Below are 23296 nucleotides of genomic sequence, written 5' to 3'. Positions count from 1 at the left end.
ATCTTCAAGAAGGGCGATCGTCACTCCACTAACAACTATAGACAGATGAGCCTGACCAGCATAATATGTAAAGTAAAGTACTTGAGAGTATTATCAGAGATGCCGCAATGAAACATCTACTACAAAACAACCTTGTAAAGGATTGCCAACACGGTTTTATGCCGGGGCGCTCTTGCTTAACACAATTGCTCAAGGTATTGGATATTTGGACCCATATTCTGGAAGGGGGTGGTAATATCGACAATATTTACCTAGATTTTGCCAAGGCTTTTGACAGTGTACCCCACGAAAGGCTGAAAATCAAACTGGAAGGGTACGGAATTCGGGGAAATGTCCTAGAAAGCTGAGCAAACCAAGGCTAACTTCCACCATCATGAGCAAACCAACACGATGCAGGACAAGTTTCTTCAGGATGTGAAAGCACTTCCACTTGTCATGGAAGAAATGGGAAACCCATTTGAAGAAGATGCTGACCTAATGGTTCTTCATACAAAGGAAATCTTTTGTCCAGAAGCCGTGAAGAGTGTGCAAAATGTTGTCAAGCTTGGACGAGAACAATTCCATTCATATGTAAGAGAACGCCTTTTGCCCAGGTGTTTTTCTCTTCTCTTTCGTTTACGATGTCGCTTGGTGTTTTCTGCATAATGAACTTGTCCACCCTCTTCATTACAATGGATTTCCTCACTCTTACTTGGGGTGGTACAACTATTTCAAAGTTCTCCCTCTTCAGTTTATTGACTGCCTCTGAGGCAAGCATAAGGTCGACATCTTTTTCTTCTAAGCAGAGAACTATGTATGAGTCTCTTGCTTCGATGAGGGGCACGAATTTGATGTTGAGGTGGGCACATAAGATAGTGCCTAGCTCTTCTTTGCGTTTTTCGGATTCGCCCCCATAGAGGGAGCGCACCCGAAATCTGTTACTCGTTGTCTTTGTCATGGTTGGGTCGTCATTTTTCCATCCGTCCAGTGGGGTTAAGACCACCGTTACGTGGGGCGAAGCTTGTATCCTACCTATTCCGGGAGAGTACCCTGACAAAGGAATTTCAACACCCCCAACCGCCTCTTGATGGTTGAGTGGTCGTGGGGTGGTTCCAATGTCTGTCTCCCAGAAGCCCCGTTAGGGGAGCCTACTTCCTAGTGTTTTTATTTGCTCACTTATAGGCGTGAGCTTTATAGAATACCTATTCCGGGGGGGGGGGGTGGAGGATTAGGGAGTGCGACCCCCTTCCCAGGTGGACCAGCACGATCACGGTTACCCAGGAAGGCTCGGCGGAGGGATGGGTTCTGCTCCTACCCCCTTTCTTGTTCACAAACTCCTGGGAGGGAGGTGAACAGTTACAGGGGGGACCCAAGGACGAATACACCTTAGGGTGCAGGTCCCCAGGCCAGAGCGAAAAAGAAGGAAGAAAAGAGGAAGAATAGCCACTGGTATAAGTAACACCGGTGGGATCGCGGCCCAAGTCCGCTGCAAGAAGCGGTTGCACAGCACCCAATCAGGGCCGCCTCTGATCAGGAGTCACCCCTTATCAGTGGGGAGGCACAGAAAGGGCGTTGTCTGGAACAAGCTTCCCATGTGTCAAAGTGATGGTTAGTGAGGTGGTCGTTTAAGTTCAGTTAGTCAACGGTAAGAGATAGGCTGGCTGGCTTGGCAGTGAGGGGGTCTAGAGAGACGTCCATTCACAGCGAAGGCTGGCTGGCGAGTCGAATCACCTTCACGGCGAGGCTGGGGGTATTTATACGCTTCTACAGGAAGTGAGCAGCGCTGCTGATTGGTTGGGGTGAAAGGTGATAACTGGCCAATCACAGCGCAGTCCAAAAGCGAGGCTTGGTCTGAGGAACTCGCCGAGGGTTGGCTGGTAAGCGACAAATCGGCAGTTGTAGGGGAGAGTATCCACTACAAGTTACGGTTTCAAGACAAAACGGCCCCACTCTAACCAAAACAGACCCACCCTGTGACCAAAACGGCCCCACGGTGTGACCAAAACAGCTTAAGGGCCAATCACTCTCGGCACAGCCCCCCCTCCGCTCATCCGACGGCAACTCCCTAATTAAAGACGAAGAAGGCATCCGTCAGGGCTGGAAAGAGCACTACCATTTGCTGCTCAACCGAAACACCTATGTGGATGTTCTGACTATCCATCTCAGCTATCCTCCATCCCTGGACGAGGTAGCTACTGCCTCCAAATAGATGAAAAATAACAAAGCTTGTGGGAATCCCATCCGAGGTGCATAAAGCAGGAGGACCTTTGCTTACTAGCCGTCTCCACTCTCTCCTGGAGAATGTATGGGAAAAGAAGGAAATCCCCAAGCCCTTAAAGACGTTTCCATCGGCAATATTTATAAAAACAAGGGAGACCGTCACACTGCAGCAACTACCGCAGGAACTCGCTGCTGTCTGCAGATGGAAAAATTATCGCCCGAGTCCTCTAAAACAGATTTCTTCCTGAGACAGAAAACTTCCTCCCAGAATTTCAATGTGGTTTTAAACCATCACGGACATGATCTTTGCTGCCCACCAGATACAGGAAAAGAGCAGAGAACAGCATCGTGACCTGTACATGGCCTTCATCGACAAAAGCAAGGCCTAGACTCGTTTAATAGGAAAGTCCTCTGGTGAACCAACAAAATTCATAGCCATCGTGAGGCTACTCCACGATGGCATGAAAGGCAGTGTCCTGCACAACGGCACCCAATCTGAGTTCTTCCCCATGCAAACGGGGATAAGACAAAGGTGTGTACTGGCACCAATTCTCTTTTCCATTTTCTTGGCTGCCTTCTTTATTCGTGTCAATGCCAATATAGCTGGCGGGGTGGACATCGAGTATCAGATGAAGGGAGGGTCTTTTCAAAATAAGATGATTCCAGGCAGGAACAAAGGTGTCGGCAGCTTCCATTACTGAACTTCAGCATGCAAACGACCTCACCCTTGTCACTCCCACTCAACACAGCCTACAGAAAAACCTGAAAAGCTAAGCAGATGCGGATACACACTTTGGCCTTGAGGTGAATGCAAGTAAGACTCAGACTCTCTTTCAATCTGCCCCTGGTTCAGCCACACTTCCACCATCCATCCAGCTTAACAGTACTACCCTCTCTAATGTTCCCCACTTTCGGTATCTCGGCTCCCATCTGTCCATCACTGTTGATATTGATGAAGTGATTCAACATCGGATTAGGTGTGCATCTCAAGTCTTTGACAGACTCCGTACCCATGTCTTTAGCTGAAGGGAGCTGAAATTATCTACAAAGTGGTGCTACCCACCCTGCTATATGGCAGCGAGAAATGGGTCACATACAGGAGGCATCTCAAGGCACTTGAAAACTTTCACCGACGTAGTCTACGTTACATCCTCCGAGTTCACAGGGAAGACAAGAGAACAAGTGCCAGTATTCTTGCTGGCATCAACTGTAGAAGCGCCAAGGCTAGCATTATTCGTGAACAACTACGCTGGACTGGCTATGTTACCCGCATGGACGACAGTAGACTGCCGAAGAAACTACTTTACAGTCACCTAACGAATAGTAAACGCAACGCTGGTGGGCAACTGTAAAGTTTAAGGACAAACCTGAAAAAGTTCCAAATCGACCCCCTCACCCGGGAGACGATTACTCCTCACCGTAACGCTTGGAGGAGCACCACACAGGAAGGTGTCAATACTTTTGAGTTAGCCTGACTGCATAACATTGCAGACAAGCGCCAACGCCGGAAAGACACTGCCGCCGTCCCTCCTGCACTAGATATAGCCCCCCACATGTACAACATCTATGATCGACCCTACAGATCCCGCATCGATCTCTTTAGTCACCTCAGAACTCACCATCCTAGGTGACATCCTTAATAACTCATATCATTGTATCATAGCTGGATGATCGTTATACTCAATTGATATATATATATATATATATATATATATATATATATATATATATATATATATATATATATATATATATATATATATATATATATATATATATATTAATAATAAATAAGGTTGTAAAATATAATTAATTTTGTTTAATGAACTGTCATTATATCATTGCATATAAGGAGATATGTTCCTGATGATGCAAGTGAAGGGTACACATATTAATAACCACAGATTATTACAGGAACTTATCTTTCCTAATTAATAAATGACAAACAAATAATGTACTGTACAATATTGTACAGAATATGAATTACAGTCATAGAAGAACGAGAGACGGTGAGACGCAATGGGTAGGGAGGGAGGGACACGACCCTTCTGGGGGAAGGCAAAAACTGACCATGTGGTCAGTCCTCCCCCTCCCCGCCCCCCACAAGGGTCGTGCCACCACTTCCTTTTCTAATTGTGTTACAGAGACGAAGTGCGTGAGTAGGGAGTAATGTGTGTGTGATGTTGGTGTTTTAACACATAAACATTTGCATACACTCTCTGCTTCATCATGCTTCATCATAGCAATGGAGACCAGCTGGCATGGCGATTCCCTAGCAACGCTCCCCACTTTCTTCACTCTGCACCATCCTCTCGTTTCTTCAATAACTCGAGTGCAAAGAAATGTATATTCCCTTTACGTGTTTGCCCTTAGGACAATTATTTATTTTACTTTTTTCTCAATATGTATGTAGGATGGTGTGTACATGTAACTGAGGAAAAATAAATGAAAAAAGTACACATGTTTACCCGAAAATATTCAAAGAACATAAAAAACATCCTACTCTGGATAGATAATTATATGTACATATTTTACTTTACTGTAGCTACCAAAGTAACATATATTGAACTAGTCCCTGATATGTTAACCTTCTGGCAAAGTATAAAATTCAATAAAAAAAATCTATAGACTGTGGTAGTTGGTGTAAGAGATACGGACTGACAGATACATTAACAGTTTCTCACCTTGCCAAGTGCCACCACACTGGTTGCCATATCAAGCACAAAACTATCATCACCTTTGGCTGGAGCAGCCAGAGATAATGGGTTGGTTCCCATAACACCCTAGAAGAATATTAATCCCATAACAGTGAAATCGGGCATCATCAGGCAAAGACATTTTGGATTAACAATACAGTATAAATCTGGTTATAGACTCAATATGGTATGCATAGATTTATGAACCAGAATGCACAGGTGAAGCCAGAAAAAGTTTTAACAATTATTTTCAGATAATGTTATTGAGATGGCTGTATATTCTGTACTGTACAATTCATTCATTTTAAAGACTCTATTCCATGTCTAATATAAATAAAGTCTATTTCTTCAAGTTTATCTACACTTATTCAACACAATATAATGTACCAGGAGCTCAACATACCTCTTTGCCACGTGTTGGAACCACCAGTGAGGAAGTGTTTGTGAAACTCATACCCTGAGGAACAAACAAGATGACATGTATTTTAGTTTCAAAGTACAGTATATGAAGACATCCCAAATTTGATTTGATACACAAAAGGAAAGACTTCCTTTTTCAACCCAACCAGTAAAAGGAACAGAATTTAATATACCTGCAGTACAAAGGAATTATTGACACCATAAATCCTCAACCAAGACTATATACATACAGTACCACTATAAAAAGTTGTGTGGCAATATTTTTCTGCTTCAGAATTAGTAATACTTTCACTAAATTGTATATTTTATAACTGTCATAACAGGTAAGCTTACAAGACTTGACTGACTGTCCACTCCTGAGAGTACAGAATTTACTTTTCAACCCATGCATGATGTATGGGTTTTCATTTACGGTAATTAGGTTATAATATTTATCAAAAGTACTGTAAGCTCAAATTAATATTTTAATCACATTTCAAGGCATTTTCTACTAAATCAGGTTAGCAAGAGCCAATCACCTATTGGTACAGTACAGTGAATCCTGGAAAAAAGTCACAAGAAAAAAATCAGAAAAAAGGCACGGAAAAAACCTAACCTAACCTACGTGCAATGCCATCATATATATATATATATATATATATATATATATATATATATATATATATATATATATATATATATATATATATATATATATGCCGAAAACCACAAGGAAAGAAGAAAACACGAAGTTCCCAAGTGCTTTCGTGTAATTTTTATCTTCAGGGGTGAGTCTGTACTCACCCCTTCAGATGTGAATTACACGACAACTTCGTGTTTTCGTCTTTCCTTGTGGGTATCAGCATATACCTGGATCACGCGCACCTACAGTGATTTACTTGCACACACACACACACACATATATATATATATATATATATATATATATATATATATATATATATATATATATATATATATATATTCATATTGCCCAATATACGGAAATCGAGTCCTAATTTCAAATGGTGTGATTGTATGTAGCGATACTGAATTTTTTAAGGATACGACTTAGAGGAAGAGAGTGCTCCTACCCGTAGTGACAGCTTTTGGAACTAGACCTATACGATATTGAATATAGTTTGCCGATATATATATATATATATATATGAAGTTATTACTATTATTAAATAATTTCAATTATGATCCATTTACCAGTCTGAATAATGTTACAGGTGTCCCAAGAAAGTTATTTGTTAGGCGGAAAATATGTCATGTAGGTCCAAAGCTAACGCCTTGGGGAGACGTGAGGCTGATTGGTTCTCAATCACGCGAAAGCGATCGGACCAACAGGACGTCCCTGCGCGTCCGTCCACAGAAATAGTCACGTGGTCTAGTCACCTGTGTTGCGCTATTGCAGTATAACAAGTAAGTCTCATTCGATCTCAGATAGGGGTTAGATAGGGCAGTGATAAAGTTGTTAAGAGCTAACAGTGAGTTAATTTCAGGGTTTCCGTCAGAACCCAGAGATTGACTGCCGTTTGAGACTGCCGTTGATGATTGACGATTGGCGCCGTTGGAACGATCAGTGTAGGCTTGTCACTGGTTAGTGGGGTAGCAAAGGATCTCTTGAGTGAACGAGTGCTCCCGACAACTAAAACGACACGGGACCAGCATCAGCAGTGGGTGATCAGTTCTTACCACGTGGGTGCACAACACCACGTGTCCTCGGTCAGCTAGAAGCATTACCTACTGGCCATAGTCACCTGCTGGCATTCTCTCTTCCTGCCCATGGACGTACTGGGAGTACACTGAGGCTATCTGAGTAAATTAATGGTCACACCCTGAGACCAGGAGTCTAGGGGATACCTAGAGAAACATTTTATCTCCCTTATTACAGGTGTATGCTGAATTGGGTGAAGCATGGTTCACGGGTATTGGTGGACCCAGTAACATCTCAATAATAGTGATAATATTTTTGTGTGTAGCTAATACCATTTTTTGAGTTACTGATGTATGATGTGTGTAGTTTAATATTTCTTAAATAATTTTGATCGTATTGTTTTTTTAAATGTTGTGTCACTGATTGAAACCAGAGTGATACTGTGATTTAGTTCCTTTAATGCATTTAATTTTTCTTTATAATTCCGATCTCAGATATAACCTTTGTTCCCCAGAGTAGTGTTTAAGTTAGGTTAGGAAGTGTGCATCTGTTGGTGTGACAATTCTATTGAGTGCCCTTTAGGCCAATTCAGGGTGGAATTAATAATTTCTTATTTTTATGCCATTTCCGCAGTGGTGGACATTATTTTGTGAAAACCCTTAAGGCCTGTTTCATGTGTGCAAGCAATATTTCTTAATACTTTAAATTTATTGTTGTCTAATGAGGCATTGTCTGAGTTTCTAATAATTGCAATATCATGTATAACTTTTATTCCCCAGAGTAGTGTTTTAAGTTCAGGTTAAGAGGTGCGCATATGTTGGTGTACCATTATTTGATTGTGTCTGTAGTGTTGGAGGGAATATAAGTGTTTAACTTTTACAGTGTGTCTCATTCATCCCAGTCACAGACGCTATCCTTCCACGGGTCACGGAGAATTCATTTTGTTAGTAAATTTAAGTGTTCTTGTGCTGGTTCGGGATTTTTCTCAAAGGGGCGCTTCCACTGCAATTTCCATCTAATAATTAATAAACCCCAAGTCAAGTGAGAAATTAAAGTCCAGTAGATTCCGACCGGTTACACACACACACACACACACACACACACATATATATATATATATATATATATATATATATATATATATATATATATATATATATATATATATATATATATATATATATATATATATATATATATATATATGATGGCATTGCACGTAGGTTAGGTTTTTTCCGTGCCTTTTTCTGATTTTTTTCTTGACTTTTTTCCAGGATTCACTGTAGGTGATTGGCTCTTGCTAATCTGATTTAGTAGAAAATGCCTTGAAATGTGATTAAAATATTAATTTGAGCTTACAGTACTTTAGAGAAATATTATAACCTAATTACCATAAATGAAAACCCATATACAGTATATATATATACAGTATATATATATATATATATATATATATATATATATATATATATATATATATATATATATATATATATATATATATATATATATATTGTGTTGTCAATGTTTACAAGTCATGTGACTTTATTTCCTGACTTTATTTCCATTCACCAATACAGTACTCCAAATCAACAGTTTCATACAGTCATCAGCTTGGTACCCCAGCATTTGTTTGATATGCTGTACTTAATCATTAGTTTGGTACGGTACCTCCAGCAATTTATTTGTTATTCCTTCAGACTTGAGTCAGGAATGTTGTCTCAATAATCAGCCTAGTATCTCAAGTCATCAATTCAGTACAGCAACCCCTAATAATCGTTGTGTTTGGTGCTTCCCTCAAGTTTTTGTCTACCCCAAGATCCAAACTAGGCAATCTTAAGTCACCTGTTTAGTCCAAATTAGTCACCAGCTTTGGTAAGCCAGATATCTGTCAAGTCCACTTCAGTCATCAGTTTTACTTAATCACAGTTAACTGTCTAGTCTAAATCAGTCACCAGTTTTAGTCTGACAGTCACCAGTTATTCCTCCCCAAATCAAAGAGCTTACCAACAGTCCCTGCTTGGCAGCTGTCATGGTGTACCAGCCAGCAATGCCGAAGTGGTTGCTGCCTATAATAAAAATTTGTATAAATATTTCTCACTCGAGTGTTATTTAGTGAATCTAAAAATAAAACAAATAAATTAAAAGTGGCAAATTATTGTAGTCAACAGATGAACATGTCCGGAAAATTTTAATTTTTTTTTTAATACTAGTAAAGGTAGCACATAAACAAGTGCTTTAGCATTACCGGTTGTAAAATATGGAGAGGTTTTTATGTACACATGAACTACTAAGCCATCATTATCATGAGTGAGAAGCATGGCGCGGATACATGAGGAAGGAGTTCATAAAATATGGCCAAATTGATGTGCTGGGTAGCAGCAAAACATTGGGCGCATTGGCTGTAGATAACAAGAATAAAAAATAAGATGTGTCAAAGATTTACTTGGTTCCTGACGGCTCAAGGATAACACAGTCTTCACAGACGCAGTTTACTGGGAGAGGTCTGTACAGTGGTGCAGCAGGAAACAATCTGTCTCTGAGACTCACAGGGTAATACACATGATCACGAAACCTCGTGCTATGTCATCAAACTACTCAGATATCCAACTTCATTCACACCACTAGGTGACAGCACTCATGCACACATCAATCACGCTAATAGAAGACAGCACTCGTGCACACGCTCATTCACGCCACACAGTGATTCACTCCCTCGACTTGAGGATCCACGATGTCTGGATTCATCTTTTCATCTCATCGCCGTAAATCTGAGAATCCTGTAGGATTTGGCACAGGAAAACTCAAGCTACGTTTACCAGTTTATTGGTGTGGCTAGGAGAACTGTGCTCTAACACGGAATGAGAGTGAGTGGCTGTTCCGAGGCCGCCCACGAGTATATATACCGGCTGACTGAACGAAGCTGTCTCGCTCAAGTCTCGAACCAAGTTCAGCCACGGCAGCCAGCCGACTCAACAACAGTTACATTATCAGAACGGCTAGTTACAACAATTATTGGCATTTGTTAACTATTTTACATTGCATAATTACATTATATTATATTATTCTTCAGTAGCTACATCAACCCCCTCCCGACGATCACCTGTAAGGAAAGTGACGCGTCAAAACCGAAGCAAAGGCCGTACCACACGGCCGGACCTCGTCCGCAGACATGAGGGTAGTGGTGGCGTAGTCACAGGTTCTGCGTCGCTTGCGGAGGCAGAGCTGGTCGGCCTGTTTATGCTGGGGCCGGGAATATCTGCATCCTCGTCGATGTGGGCCAGCTTCAGTCTGTCGATGGAGACTGTGTGCCGAACCTCTTGGCGGTCGATTGTAAAAAAATTAGACGACCGGAGGAGCACCCTGACGGGACCGTCGTAGGGGCGTTGCAGTGGCAGTCCAGGTGCCATTCGACGTACGAAAACACGTGTTGCCTCGTCCAGTACCTTGTCGACGAAAACCTGCTTCTGAGAGCTCAGCCTTGGTGATGTAAGACGCAGGAACCGGATACAGCCACGGAGTGTCTCCACATACGAACCAGTCTGTGATGATGGAGTAGATGTGGAGGCTATAAATTCTCCGGGAAGGCACAAAGTAGAGCCGTAGACGAGCTCAGCCGCTGAACAGCCCAAATCGGTCTTAAGGGCTCACCGGATGCCTAGGAGAACGAGCGGTGAAACCGCTCAACTTGCCTGTTCCTTGCTGGGTGGTTAGCAGTGGTGCAGATGTGGGAAGAGCCCAGCAGTTTCATCAGTTGATGCCAAAGCCCGGATTCGAATTGCCGGCCCCTATCGATCGTTACAGATGAGGGCACCCAGAAGCGAGCAACCCAACCAGAGAAGAAGGCCTTGGCGACTGCTTGTGAGGTGATCTCAGTGATGGGTACCACTTCCGGCCAACGGGTAAAGCGGTTGACAATTGTTAGAAGGTATCGGAAGCCTTCTGAGGGCGGTAGTGGTCCAACAATGTCGACGTGGATGTGATCAAAGCGAGCTGATGGTGGTAGTAACGTACCAACAGGTGACATAGGGTGCTGTTGGATTTTAGAGCTTTGGCAGGCCGTGCAAACCTTCGTCCAGCTTGGCATGTCACTGTTGATGGAGGGCCAGACGTAGTGCTCTTTGACGAGTCTCTGCATTGCACGGATGCCAGAGTGCGACAGCGAGTGCAGCGACTGAAGCAACTGTCGGCGCATATCCAGGGTAACTAGTGGACGGAGTCGGTTGGTCGATGTATCACAGAGCAACGTCTTGCTGTTGAGGAAAGGAATGTCATGAAGCTGGATCCCCGTATCCGCGGTCCGTAGCTGTTGTATGTCGCTGTCGCATTGTTGAGCATCAGCAAGCAGTGTGAAGTCCAGTTTGAAGGTGTCAGAGTCGTCAGTCGAGAGCGCAAAAACGCGCGACAAGGCGTTGGCGACGTTATTGCTTTCACCCTTGATGTGGCGAATGTTAGCCATAAACTGGAAGATGAAATCTAGGTGCCGTTGCTCCCGTGGCGAGTGCCGACCCGAGGCGTTCATGGCAGCCGACACAAGGGGCTTGTGATCGGTGTAGAGGCAGAAATCGCGCCCCTCTAGGAAGCAGGGGAAGTGCTTTACAGCCAGGTATGCGGCGAGCAGCTCGCGACTAAATGTAGAGTATCGCGTTTCCTGTGGCTGCAGGCTTTTTGAGTCCCTTGGTTAACGAACTCAATTCGTTCCAGAGGGTCGTTCATTAACCGAAACCATTGTTTCAATGGGATTTTGGGTAATTGATTCCAGCTCACCGAAAATTACATACAAAGTAAAAAAAAAAATGTAGTAAAGCACACTTACTTTGAGGTGTGTATGTAGAAGGCTCCTGGTTGATGATGTTGATGTGAATTTGAAGTGGGAGGTGGAGGAGGAGAAGGGAGAAGAGAAGGAAGTGGGGATGGAAGAGAAATCATCCCATGATTGATGTCGTCATTTCACCAATAAATTTTTAAGTTCATTTGGTGTAATTCAAGATTATTTTCTTTAAATCAACACTGCACTATATATTGTCAATATGTTAAATAAATTTCAGAATGACCAATAATTGTACTGTAAAAACGTAAAATTAGTTTATGTTCAAGAGAGCCACAAGCAAGATGTTACCTTTACTGAACAGACACACAAACTGACGCCTTGGTGGGTGAGTAAAGTGGCTGATGGGCAGAAAAAACTAGTTCCCTGTACTGCAATTATATTAAATAAGCGTTAAAATGACTAATAATTTTAATATAAAACTTGGAAAAATATTTAATAGCACAACCTTCTTGATATTTACTCAAATGGGAACGAATTTAAGCCCTAGAACCGATTACTGTATTGGCGGACTAATCTACCAGCTGGTGAGCAAGTGAAAACATGTTGACATGTTTTCGTAAGAATTTCATTAACCGAATTTTTGTTCGTTAACTGAATTAAATATTGTTATGGAAAGTAATTCGTTAACCGAGGCGTTCATTAACCGAGGAACCACTGTACAGTATATATATATATATATATATATATATATATATATATATATATATATATATATATATATATATATATATATATATATATATATATCAATAGATACGGTTTAGGAAACGGAAATTATTTTGAAAGCTCCGGCACCTTAAAATTGGCACTGCAACACTGGATATTACAATACCTATTACATCAAGGAGAATGAATGAATTATAATGAATAATGGGAGAATGTGTGTGTGTGTGTGTGTGTGTGTGTGTGTGTGTGTGTGTGTGTGTGTGTGTGTGTACAGATGGAGACAAAAGTATGGTCCCCATGGTAAAACTGAGTCACAGAAATCAATCTCCTAACTGTTGTATCTCATTTCATATTGATGCTGCTTCATTTTGGGAGGGAGCAAACTTTTGACCCTGACTGTACAAGTTGATAATGAAAATTTTGATAAAAATAACACCCAACTACAGTACAGCACTTTGAATGGTGCAAGATGTGTTCATTTAATAAATGGCCCCTGCATTCGTGCAGTGGTAAGGTCCCAGGTATAAGGGTGTGAGAATAATTCATCAGCACATTTCACTCACAGCCTAGGCAATGATTGGATACCAGCTTGTAGAGAAATGCAAAATACAGGCCAGTAATTACCGTTTTAAGTTTTGGGTCAATAGATTCATCCACCACAAAGGAATATTGACAAGCATTTATTGGATACCAGTAAATCCAACCAAGCAAACAAATGGCTCAGAGTTGTATTGTTTGTGTCTACGGTGTATTAATCGGTGAATTTTAGTTTATGTTTATTTATCCACTGCATTACATGGATTGCTTTGGGCTGAGCATATCTAGTGCACTAACTGTATACTGTACTGTTTTGTCAGTTTTACCTTTAGCACACACCCAACCAATGCCAGTGGCTTTAGCTTTCTTGATGGCCAGGTCCATGCAGAAGTTCCCCACAACCGGCCCAAGTCCATTGTTGCCATCGACAAAAGCAGTGGAAACACTCTCCTTCACTATTGTGGGTGCCGCACCTCCGTCACAGAGATTTTTCCGAAGGTCATTTACATACATATCTAAAAGAATTGTAGGTACTCTACATAGTGATAAATGGGTCAGAGACAAAGGAAAGGGGTTTACTGTACAGTGCATGGTGAGACAGATGGTTGAAAATGGATACAGGGTTGAATGTTATTTTGTAAAGGCAATAGCACTCAAATTTTGCGATGAACCAAGATTTGCTCATGTGATCAGGTATGTAATAAGGTATTGTTGTTACATTCAGATAACTGTATTTAATACTGTATATTCGTTAAAGGATTTAATACAGTATATAGCAAAAGACTGAATCAAATAAAATTTAGTAAAGGAATTTGGAAATATTTCAATAGTACAGTAGTTGAGAGTACAGCACACTTAAAAATTTATTTAATACAGTACCTCACATGCCATAGTGACTTGTTGACCTGATCTAGCCAGATTAATGGCTTTAGCTAGCCTATGTAATAAGCTGGTGACCTTAATAGCCTATGTTATACCCTAATGGTCTCACTTACCCTAAGTGGTGACTGGTGACCCTAAATAGTCTGTGTAATGACTTGGTGACCTTACCTACTCTGTAGAGACCATGGCTGTAGTGACCTCGTACATCAGCAGCCACCAGGACCTGGGCAAGGCTGGTGGCATTACTCCGGGGGACACCCAAGACCATCATGCAGTCCACCACGAACCTCTCCACCTCATCCTCCAAGAACTGTGAGAGCACAACAGTTTAAATGTCGTAAATTACCATAGCTATTAAAAAATTCCTAACCAACAATACAGCACTTAAGTTCATTGGGAAAATGAGAGCAGACAATATGGACTCCAAAAATCCACCTGCCATGTCCACCATGGTCATCAAATATCTTGACATTGGTTCTGTTCATAGTTTTCTTTTTAGAATAATAAATTACAATATAACTAGTATCTTAGGTTAAGTTCTTTAGTTTGATTCATCTTATGAATGATAAACTATCGACGATCCCTCTCGGAAACTGCTAACATTCATGAAGTCCAGATGTGCTAAAGGGCCAATTTTACTTCTGGAGGGGAAGGGTTAGGTCTTCATAGAGTCATCCAGATAGCATCCAGAGGACAAGCACTCATCATAGGAGATTTTAATCACGAAACAATAGACTGGGTGATTCTTACCACAGAAGCTGGGGAAGAATTTCTTGACCTCATTCAAGACTCATTCTTCACATAACACATGACGGAACCCACAAGTGGAGACAACGTTCTGGATTTGGTCTCGACAAATGAGGAGCCAATAGTGGATGAGAAACACGCCAGAAAGAAATTAAATCCAGCAAACGATCACTACATACTATTGTAAGGTGGAATACAATCTGAAGGTCAGGATATAATAATTGAGCAGGAATACAATAACTTCAACCAATAGGGATTACCAGCCCATGAAAGATGAATCAAACATAGAATAATCATGGCAAAAATTTATTAAATCCTTGAGATGACAGTAGAAGTAAATAAGAGTGGGTGAATTTTAAACCAAGGAAAGCCATCAAAAGAAAATACTACCTGTGGAAGAAATACAGGAACACAAAGACTTTGTAGTATACAGGGGGGGTCCCCAACTTACGAACATTCGACTTACAAACACCCTCCAATACGAACGAGGTCCCATAAGGTCAATTATTTTAAGAATCCGACATAAGTACAACTGGGTCAAAGTATACACAAGTGATTGCGGGCACGTGACAGCTTACAGCGAATGAGAGTGTGCCAAGTCCGTAGACTTGCATGGTTAATTAGGGCGTGCCTAGTCCGTAGACTTGCATCGTTTTCCATCGTAAATAAAATTGTTAACTAATGCCTTCCTAAAGAAACCATCGACATGGGACCAGGTTTGTTCCACTCTACGAATTTTTTGCGATTTTTTAAGTTTGAAGAAAATCGATTGTGCTTTTTCGGCTGCCCAGAACAGGCACGCACACACACACACACGCCTAGTCCTATAGTATATTAGACAAGTGATCATGGGCACTTCGTGCCCGGTGGCGAGTCAGGTGGTACAGCTTACCAAAGCGTGAAAGTTCGAACGCTCGTGCTTGGCTAGGGCACAACCGCTGGAAGGCTGGCAGCGTACAGCGACATCGTTTTCTAGCGTAAATAAAATGGTAAATTAAGGCCTTCCTAAAAAAACCTTCGACATGGGACCAGGTTTGTTCCACTCTACGAATTTTTTTACGATTTTTCCACCAAGGTTGATGAAAAACGATTGTGCCGTTTCGGCTGCCCAGAAGAGAGACACACACACAGACACACGGCTATTCCTATAGTATATGAGATAATCATGGTCGTGGTTGTTATAATCATAGTCGTGGTTGTTATAATCATGGTCGTGTGTTATAATCATAGTCGTGGTTGTTATAATCATGGTCGTAGGTGTTATAATCATGGTCGTAGGTGTTATAATCATGGTCGTGGTTGTTATAATCATGGTCGTAGGTGTTATAATCATGGTCGTAGGTGTTATAATCATAGTCGTGGTTGTTATAATCATGGTCGTAGGTGTTATAATCATGGTCGTAGGTGTTATAATCATGGTCGTGGTTGTTATAATCATAGTCATGGTTGTTATAATCATGGTCGTGATTGTTATAATTATAGTCGTGGTTGTTATAATCATAGTCGTGGTTGTTATAATTATAGTCATGGTTGTTATAATCATGGTCGTGGTTGTTATAATCATGGTCGTGGTTGTTATAATCATGGTCGTGGTTATGATCATGCCCGTGGTTTATGATCATAGTCGTAGTTGCTATAATCATGGTCGGTTTATAATCATCGTCGGTTGTTATAATTGTGGTCGCTGTTATAATCATGGTCGTGTTATGATCATGGTCGTAGTTGTTATAATCATGGTCGTTATAATCATCGTCGTGGTTGTTATAATCGTGGTCGTGGTTGTTATAATGATGGTCGTGGTTGTTATAATCATGGTCGTGGTTGTTACAATCATAGTCGTGGTTGTTATAATCATGGTCGTAGTTGTTATAATCATGTTCGTGGGTGTTAAAATCATCGTCGTGGTTGTTATAATCATAGTCGTGGTTGTTATAATCATTGTTGTGGTTATGATCATGGTCGTGGTTGTTATAATCATGGTCGTGGTTGTTATAATCATGGGCGTGGTTGTTATAATCATGGTCGTGGTTGTTATAATCATAGTCGTGGTTGTTATAATCATTGTTGCGGTTATGATCATGGTCGTGGTTGTTATAATCATGGTCGTGGTTGTTATAATCATGGTCGTGGTTGTTATAATCATGGTCGTGGTTGTTATAATCATGGTCGTGGTTGTTATAATCATCACCGTGTGTTCCCGCAAGCAGCAATGAGTAGGATGACACATAAACAAACATTATGTTAGGCGGTAAGTCATGTCATGTTTATTGGGTGTGCCTGCCCGTATACAGTGTGTAGAGTACGAAGATGGTGGAGATGAGAGGCCCAGGAGGAGGTTCGAGTGTGTGAAGGGAGTTTGTTTATGTATAATTATAATCACCTGACTCAGCCATACGCGACCAACCAGGGGGCCAAGGCTATCCGGTGGGCATTTCAGTATAGCTACCCATATCTTAGAGGCAACACCTAACCAGGTTTCTCTCTAGACTTTCAACACGTAAGTTTAACTAGTACTTATTGTGTACACAGGTAGACTGTGTCCATTGCATCATTTTCAGTGTGACAATATAGAAATATGGCAAATTGAGTACTCATTATAAGTGTTAAGATTAGACTAATTACATAGCCATGATTGTTATGTAAATATATATTGGATTAAACATTTATGTAGGAGTGCCTGTGTATGACTTATTTGAAATACTAAATGAATTGTATTCAACAGGTTTGACCGAATTATAATGTTCGTGTACAACGTCAGAATGCAGAAGGTGAAGGAAGATGGAGGTATAACTCTATCACATCAACCATGTATATATAAATATATATATATATATATATATATATATATATATATATATATATATATATATATATATATATATATATATATATATATATATATATATATATATATAATCACCAGTTTTTAAGGGGTAAAATTTTCCACTTTAAATAAACTGATAGAGTAATTAAATTGTTTCATTCAAAATTCAATATATCCCAATCTTGTCCACAATTAATCATGTACTTTAATTCCTAGGAATTGTGGTAATTTAGAGCACTTTCAAGCATGCAAGAAGAAAGAACTGAGTGTCACTTTTAATACTATACTGTAATTTTAAAAATCTAACCTCTTATTGTAAAGTAATTAATAGCACAACCATTCACTAGGCAAGTCATTAAAGTTAACTGATTTTTTTTTAATTGAAGAGAGTTTAATCTCTTGAATATATTCCACTTGGGGACTGTGGGTTGATATAACATATAGCCCTATCTTTTCTTTGCAGTGGCAGCTGGCCCAGTATCTTGGTGTAAAACCAATGCAGTCTGCTTAATACCTAAGTCTAAAGAGGTATCACATTAGGTGAGAATTGCCCATTTATTAAAATTACCTTTCCAATGTCATTTTCCAAGTAAATAAAGATAAAATGGTAGTATGCTACCAAAGGAAACACAGGATCAGAGAGAGACAGTTACTCCGGATGTTTCATCTTGAAGGACTTGTGCTCATTCTTTTGATAAAGTCCTTAGTGACAAAACGTCAGAAGTAAACTTTTACTTTTTTACTTTATTCCTCTTCACCACTGGTTAGCTCGTTAGCCACTTGGGCGGTCGGTCACGTCGTCTCTGTTACTCACTGTTGACAAGTACTAGGCATGCACTGGCTCCTGAATGTATCTGAACCTGCTCCAGTGTTGGTCAAGTCTGGTCTTGAAAGAGCTTGTAGTGGAATTTTCCACTACAACTGCGTAACAGCCCACCACCAAGCGTATCCGCATTCCAATGTGCCGCCTGCCCTAGCAACCAGGCGAGAGCTGTCCCCAGATGTTACCGTATCTTAGCAACGAAACTATTCACCGGCTACTTCTCGGGTTTTCCCACCATGACTCATAGCGGCTGCTGCGGGGTATATAAGCTCTGTCTCCCTTGAGATTCATTCTGACCATATTTCTTGAACAAGCAACATCTCCTCCAGCAAGCTCCACGCTGTTAACAATTCATTCAACCAGGAGGCCAGCAACAGGCAACACCTTCTCTAACGAAGCTCCTGCACATCTACCTCCTTCAACACGATACTCCCGAACGTCTTCTACTGAGCTGCTCCCGACCACACGGCATCTCCAGCACCAGACTGTCTATCATATAACTTATATATATATATTATACAAGAAAACCACATTAGAGTTTCCTTCCATCCTGAGTGCTAGACAACATTAATATCTCGATACCCCTACAAGCTCTTGCTCAGTGTCGTCACAACATACACTGGCAGAATGTTCTAAGAGTTAACAATTCTCACTCTGAAAAAGTTTGCCCTCACAGTTTTCTGTATTTATGGCTTCTACAACCTTGAGCTGTGACCCATTCTGGGGCAAGCATCCACCAGCTCCAGATATGGACACTCGACTGAGTAGTGCCCTCCGAGATCTTTACACACTGCAATTGGGTCTCCCCTTGCCCATCTGTAGCATAAGCTAGGCAGTTGTAGGTGTTCTAATCTTTCTGGATAACTGAGGTCCCATAGTGCAGGCACCATTCTGGTGGCCCTCCTTTGGACATTTTCAATCAACTGACAGTCTCGCATATCTCAGGGACCAGAAAGGGTGAAAGTACTACAGATGGGGAAGCACCTCACTCTTGAAGATCGTTACGAGGGACGGACGTTCTAGATATCTGAACGAGCTTCTTATAAAACTTGCTAGTTCCTGGACACCCTGGACACCCAGGTCCATTTCACATTTAGTCCCCATTAATGCAGCTTCTTCGTCCTGTTGGGACATGTGATACGCCTCCTTACTGTTGGTACGACCTAGGTGCATCCTCTGACACTTCGTGACATTGAATCTTAGCAGCCATTTGCTCGACCACTTTTGAAGCTGACAGAGAACATTCTGTAGTTTCTTTTTAGTCTGTTATGTTATTCATTTCCCTGAATAACTTGGCATCGTCTGCAAACATTTGTATGGAGTGCATAGCTTCTGGCATGTCATTTATGAAACAAACAACAACGGGCTTAGTACACGGCCCTGTGGTAACCTGCTTGTCATTTGTACACATGATGACTTCATGCCATTAATTACCACACATTGTTTGTAATCCTGAAGAAAGGCTCCACTCCACACTGAGACACTTCCCCTTCCAGTTTAAATCTCGGCCTTTCATGGTGTATGTTGTAAAAAGTTCTATCTCTGACCCTGTATTTCCTGTGCAACCATATTACTACCATTTGTCCAAATGAATTCTAAAAACTAATGATTGTTGTAATTGATCAATGAAATTTTCTGCAGGATCATGAATTAAAATTATATTTCATCAATTTGAAAGTAAATCTGTAAAGACAATCAGGATCATGTAATAGATTGTGTAAAACATTTCATCCAATTTAAGACAGCTATTATAATGTTTCAGTCAAAATACTTGACTACTGAATTTTTTGTTTCGTTTTTAAGAAAATAAATGCAGAGGCCAACACTGTTGCCCCCAGTGTTAAGCTTAGTTTTCTTCAAACAGAAAAACATTTATGTCCATTTGTGGTGCTCATTTTAATTATATAATTTGTTGGGAACACATTACATAAACTACTTGGCTCGATTGAGTGTCAAGGGTAATATTATCATGTGAGCTAGTTTTAGCTGTGATGTATCATTGGATTTGAAACACATTATAGGGAAACAATGAAATAATAAAGGTTACCAGGAAACATAATGTGATTGAGTTTTTTCTTTGTGAAAACAGACTAAAACCTTACAGACTCTTCACGCACTCTTTACTCTTTTATATACTGTATAGGCAATAACAAACTCAATGATTAGTGCCTAAAATGTAAACGCAGTGCTGTACTGCACTGCAATGTATATTTTGAATCTGATAGATATCCACAAATGTTCTTGGTGTTTCCATTATTTTAGTGGTCATTTTTACCAATGTAAAAAGGCACATTTCGGGCATAAGATCAGCTGCATGATTCACACTATGTCAAGGATGGAACAAAAGGCACTGAAACTTGGGACCTTCAGATAAATGTTAAGTTAGATGTAGCTGTTGTCGTGACAAACATTAAACTCAGTTAAAATTAAAAGGAACTGTGGTATAGTATACATAATACCCTTTCAAATAGCACAGTATCAAGTATAACAAATATCTAGGTGTGTTTGCTACTTAGCCCTTGACTCCGGGCGTCGTAAGACCCGCATACTGTATTTTGATAAAAAACACTTTTTTAAAGATCCGTTGTCACCTCATAAATGGGTTAATCAATATAAGAATCATGCCAGAAGAATTTACATACATTCAACTTTCATTGTAGCATAGTTGGAGAATAGTCTGGGGTGTTGATGAGCAGTGTGGAGTGATGAAAGATATCTTGTTTGAAGCTACTACTTACAGCTCACAGTGAGCAAGACGTAATGTTGGCATGCACAGTTCTTATTTGAAGGCACTTTTATATCGCATTTTTATTTTATAGCTATTTGTGAGAGGTTGGAGTCATTGACCATGTTTTCTATAGACTTTATTATAACAGCGTCAGCTGGACACTGGCCACCAGGCGCTGCCAAGGACAAGCCCCCCCACTCAACATGGGAAAACATATCGTACGATGGTACAGTACACTCTTACATCTCCCCCCCAAGTTAAAAGGAAATGACAATGCACCTTTGAACTAACAAAAGGAAAACAATGCATTCATAAAAACAACAATAATGCAGGAAAAACGAGTCAAACAAAGGAAAAAAAACAAAAACAAAACAAAAACAAAAAAAAACCTCTAAACTGATTTTACATCACATACACTACACCACGTAGTCCGTCAACCAGCCCGGAGGCCTACGGCCTCTCCTGGGCCTGGCCGCGCTCGACTGGGGAGGGGCCGTGGGTGCGGAGGAGGGCGCGGGTATGGAGGGCACAACAGAAGGGGGCCCAGGAGGCACAGCTTGGTGCACCACCGGAGTAGTAGGCACAGGTGTGGAGCCGTTTCGCAAGTGGCGTCTGTTTCGGATGGACACCCTGCCACTGCCACCCAACCTGACGGCATACTGCCTGTGAGGGCGGGCTTCCACCACTATGCCTGTCCTGTCCCAGAGCTTGGTAGCTGCGTCCTGCACACGCACCTGCGTGCCCACGACTAGGGGAGCCAGCTGGCGGGATACCTCCCTCCGCGACAGGACCCCATCCTGTGTTTCGGCCAAGCGCACCTCCCTCATACGAAGTGCCCGCCGCCAGTGCTGGTCCACCTTATGGTGCTGTCTGGCCACGGGAACGCCGTCACGGAGCTGGCGGCCGGTGGCAAGCTGGGCGGGCGACTTGTTCACCCCCCGCAGAGGCGTGTTCAGGTACTGGAGGAGGGCCTGGGATGTCCTATCGCAGTCCAGGCTACCCCCGGGCCCAGTATTATCCCTGAGGAGCCTCTTGGCAGCCTTGACCCCAGCCTCTCCCCTGCCATTGGACTGGGGGAAGTGGGCCGACGAGAGGCGCACCTCGACCCCCCATGACTTGAGGAAATCTGTCATCTCAAGGCTGGCAAGGTTGGTACCTCCATCTGTGGAGATCTGCTCAGGTACCCCCCACCTCGTGAAGTAGGCCCGCAGACTGGCGATGATTTTTCCAGAGGTGGCCTCGTTGGGGAAGTGGGCGATCTCCAGCCAACCTGTCAGTCGGTCAGCATATGCTAGGTACGTGCGGCCCTGCAGGTGGAACAAATCGGCCACCACTTGTTGAAAGGGATAGTCTGGCGCTGGGGTCAGAACCAACGACTCCGGAGGCTGGGAAGGGGCGTGGGTCTCGCAAGCAGCACACCGGGACCGATGATACTGCAGGTCACCCTCCATGCCAGGCCAATAGACAGACTGCCGGGCCCGCCTGAGCATTGAGTCGAGGCCCTGGTGCCCCACATGCAGGTTAACGGCGACCCGGTGGCGGAGGGAGTTGGGGATGACAAGGCGCACGCAGCCCTGGTCAAAGGTGTAGGTGACCAAACCCCTGACCACAGCCAACCTGTCCCTCACCGAGAAGTACGGGCACAGACAGGCCACCTCCTGTGACTTGTGGGGGTGCCAGTCGCCCGCAAGCACCCTCGACACTAGAATCTGGTACACTGGGTCGTCCGCCGCCGCTTTGCACACTGTGTCTTCGTCCATAGTGATGCACCCATCCTGATCCAGTGCTGCGATTGTGACTGCACACACTGCAGCGCACAGGTCCTCCTCTTGGTCCATGTCCTCCGCATCAGGCGCCGCCCTGAGGGAGGGTGAAGCGGGATAGGGCGTCAGCTGCACAGTTCCGTTTCCCTGGCATGTATTTGACCGTGAATCGGTACTGCAGGGTCTTCTCCTTTAGCCTGAACAGGCGCGGATTCGCCACATCCGTGAAGGCTCTGTCCCCTAGCAAGCCAACTAAGGGGCGGTGGTCCGTCACCAGAATGAGGTTCGGGCAGCCAAGGAGGAACAGCCTGGCCTTGCGCAGGCACCACACTACAGCCAGGGCCTCCCCTTCTACTGCAGCATAACCGGCCTCGGCCGTGCTCAGATGTCGGCTACCACACAGAGCCAACCGCCACCCTCCTCTGCAGCAGAAGGGCGTCTCTGGAGAGGCACAGGCACAGTATTGTTGCAGGACGACGAAGCCGATGCCCTCCCTGCTCCAATCAGTGACAGCTGCCGTAGGCCTGGATTTGTCGTA

At 42.4% G+C, this 23296-nt stretch overlaps 1 protein-coding gene across 1 annotated transcript in view; it reads right to left on the bottom strand.

Annotated features, from left to right (window-relative positions):
- Positions 1-4853: 4853 nt before the first annotated feature.
- Positions 4854-23296, bottom strand: part of LOC121857725 (uncharacterized oxidoreductase YjmC-like) — a 30712-nt gene continuing 12269 nt past the window's right edge. The window contains exons 2-6 of the mRNA XM_042353833.1: positions 14042-14183; positions 13318-13506; positions 8965-9026; positions 5299-5352; positions 4854-4982 (exon numbers count right to left, since the gene is read on the bottom strand). Of these exons, the coding sequence (XP_042209767.1) occupies positions 4869-4982; positions 5299-5352; positions 8965-9026; positions 13318-13506; positions 14042-14183 (561 nt within the window). The 3' untranslated portion in view covers positions 4854-4868. The remainder of the gene's footprint in view (positions 4983-5298; positions 5353-8964; positions 9027-13317; positions 13507-14041; positions 14184-23296) is intronic.

The sequence above is a fragment of the Homarus americanus genome, unplaced genomic scaffold (assembly GCF_018991925.1).
Source record: "Homarus americanus isolate GMGI-L3 unplaced genomic scaffold, GMGI_Hamer_2.0 scaffold16712, whole genome shotgun sequence".
In the NCBI taxonomy this organism is placed as follows: domain Eukaryota; kingdom Metazoa; phylum Arthropoda; class Malacostraca; order Decapoda; family Nephropidae; genus Homarus; species Homarus americanus.
This window is presented reverse-complemented; position numbering and strand designations above follow the sequence as displayed.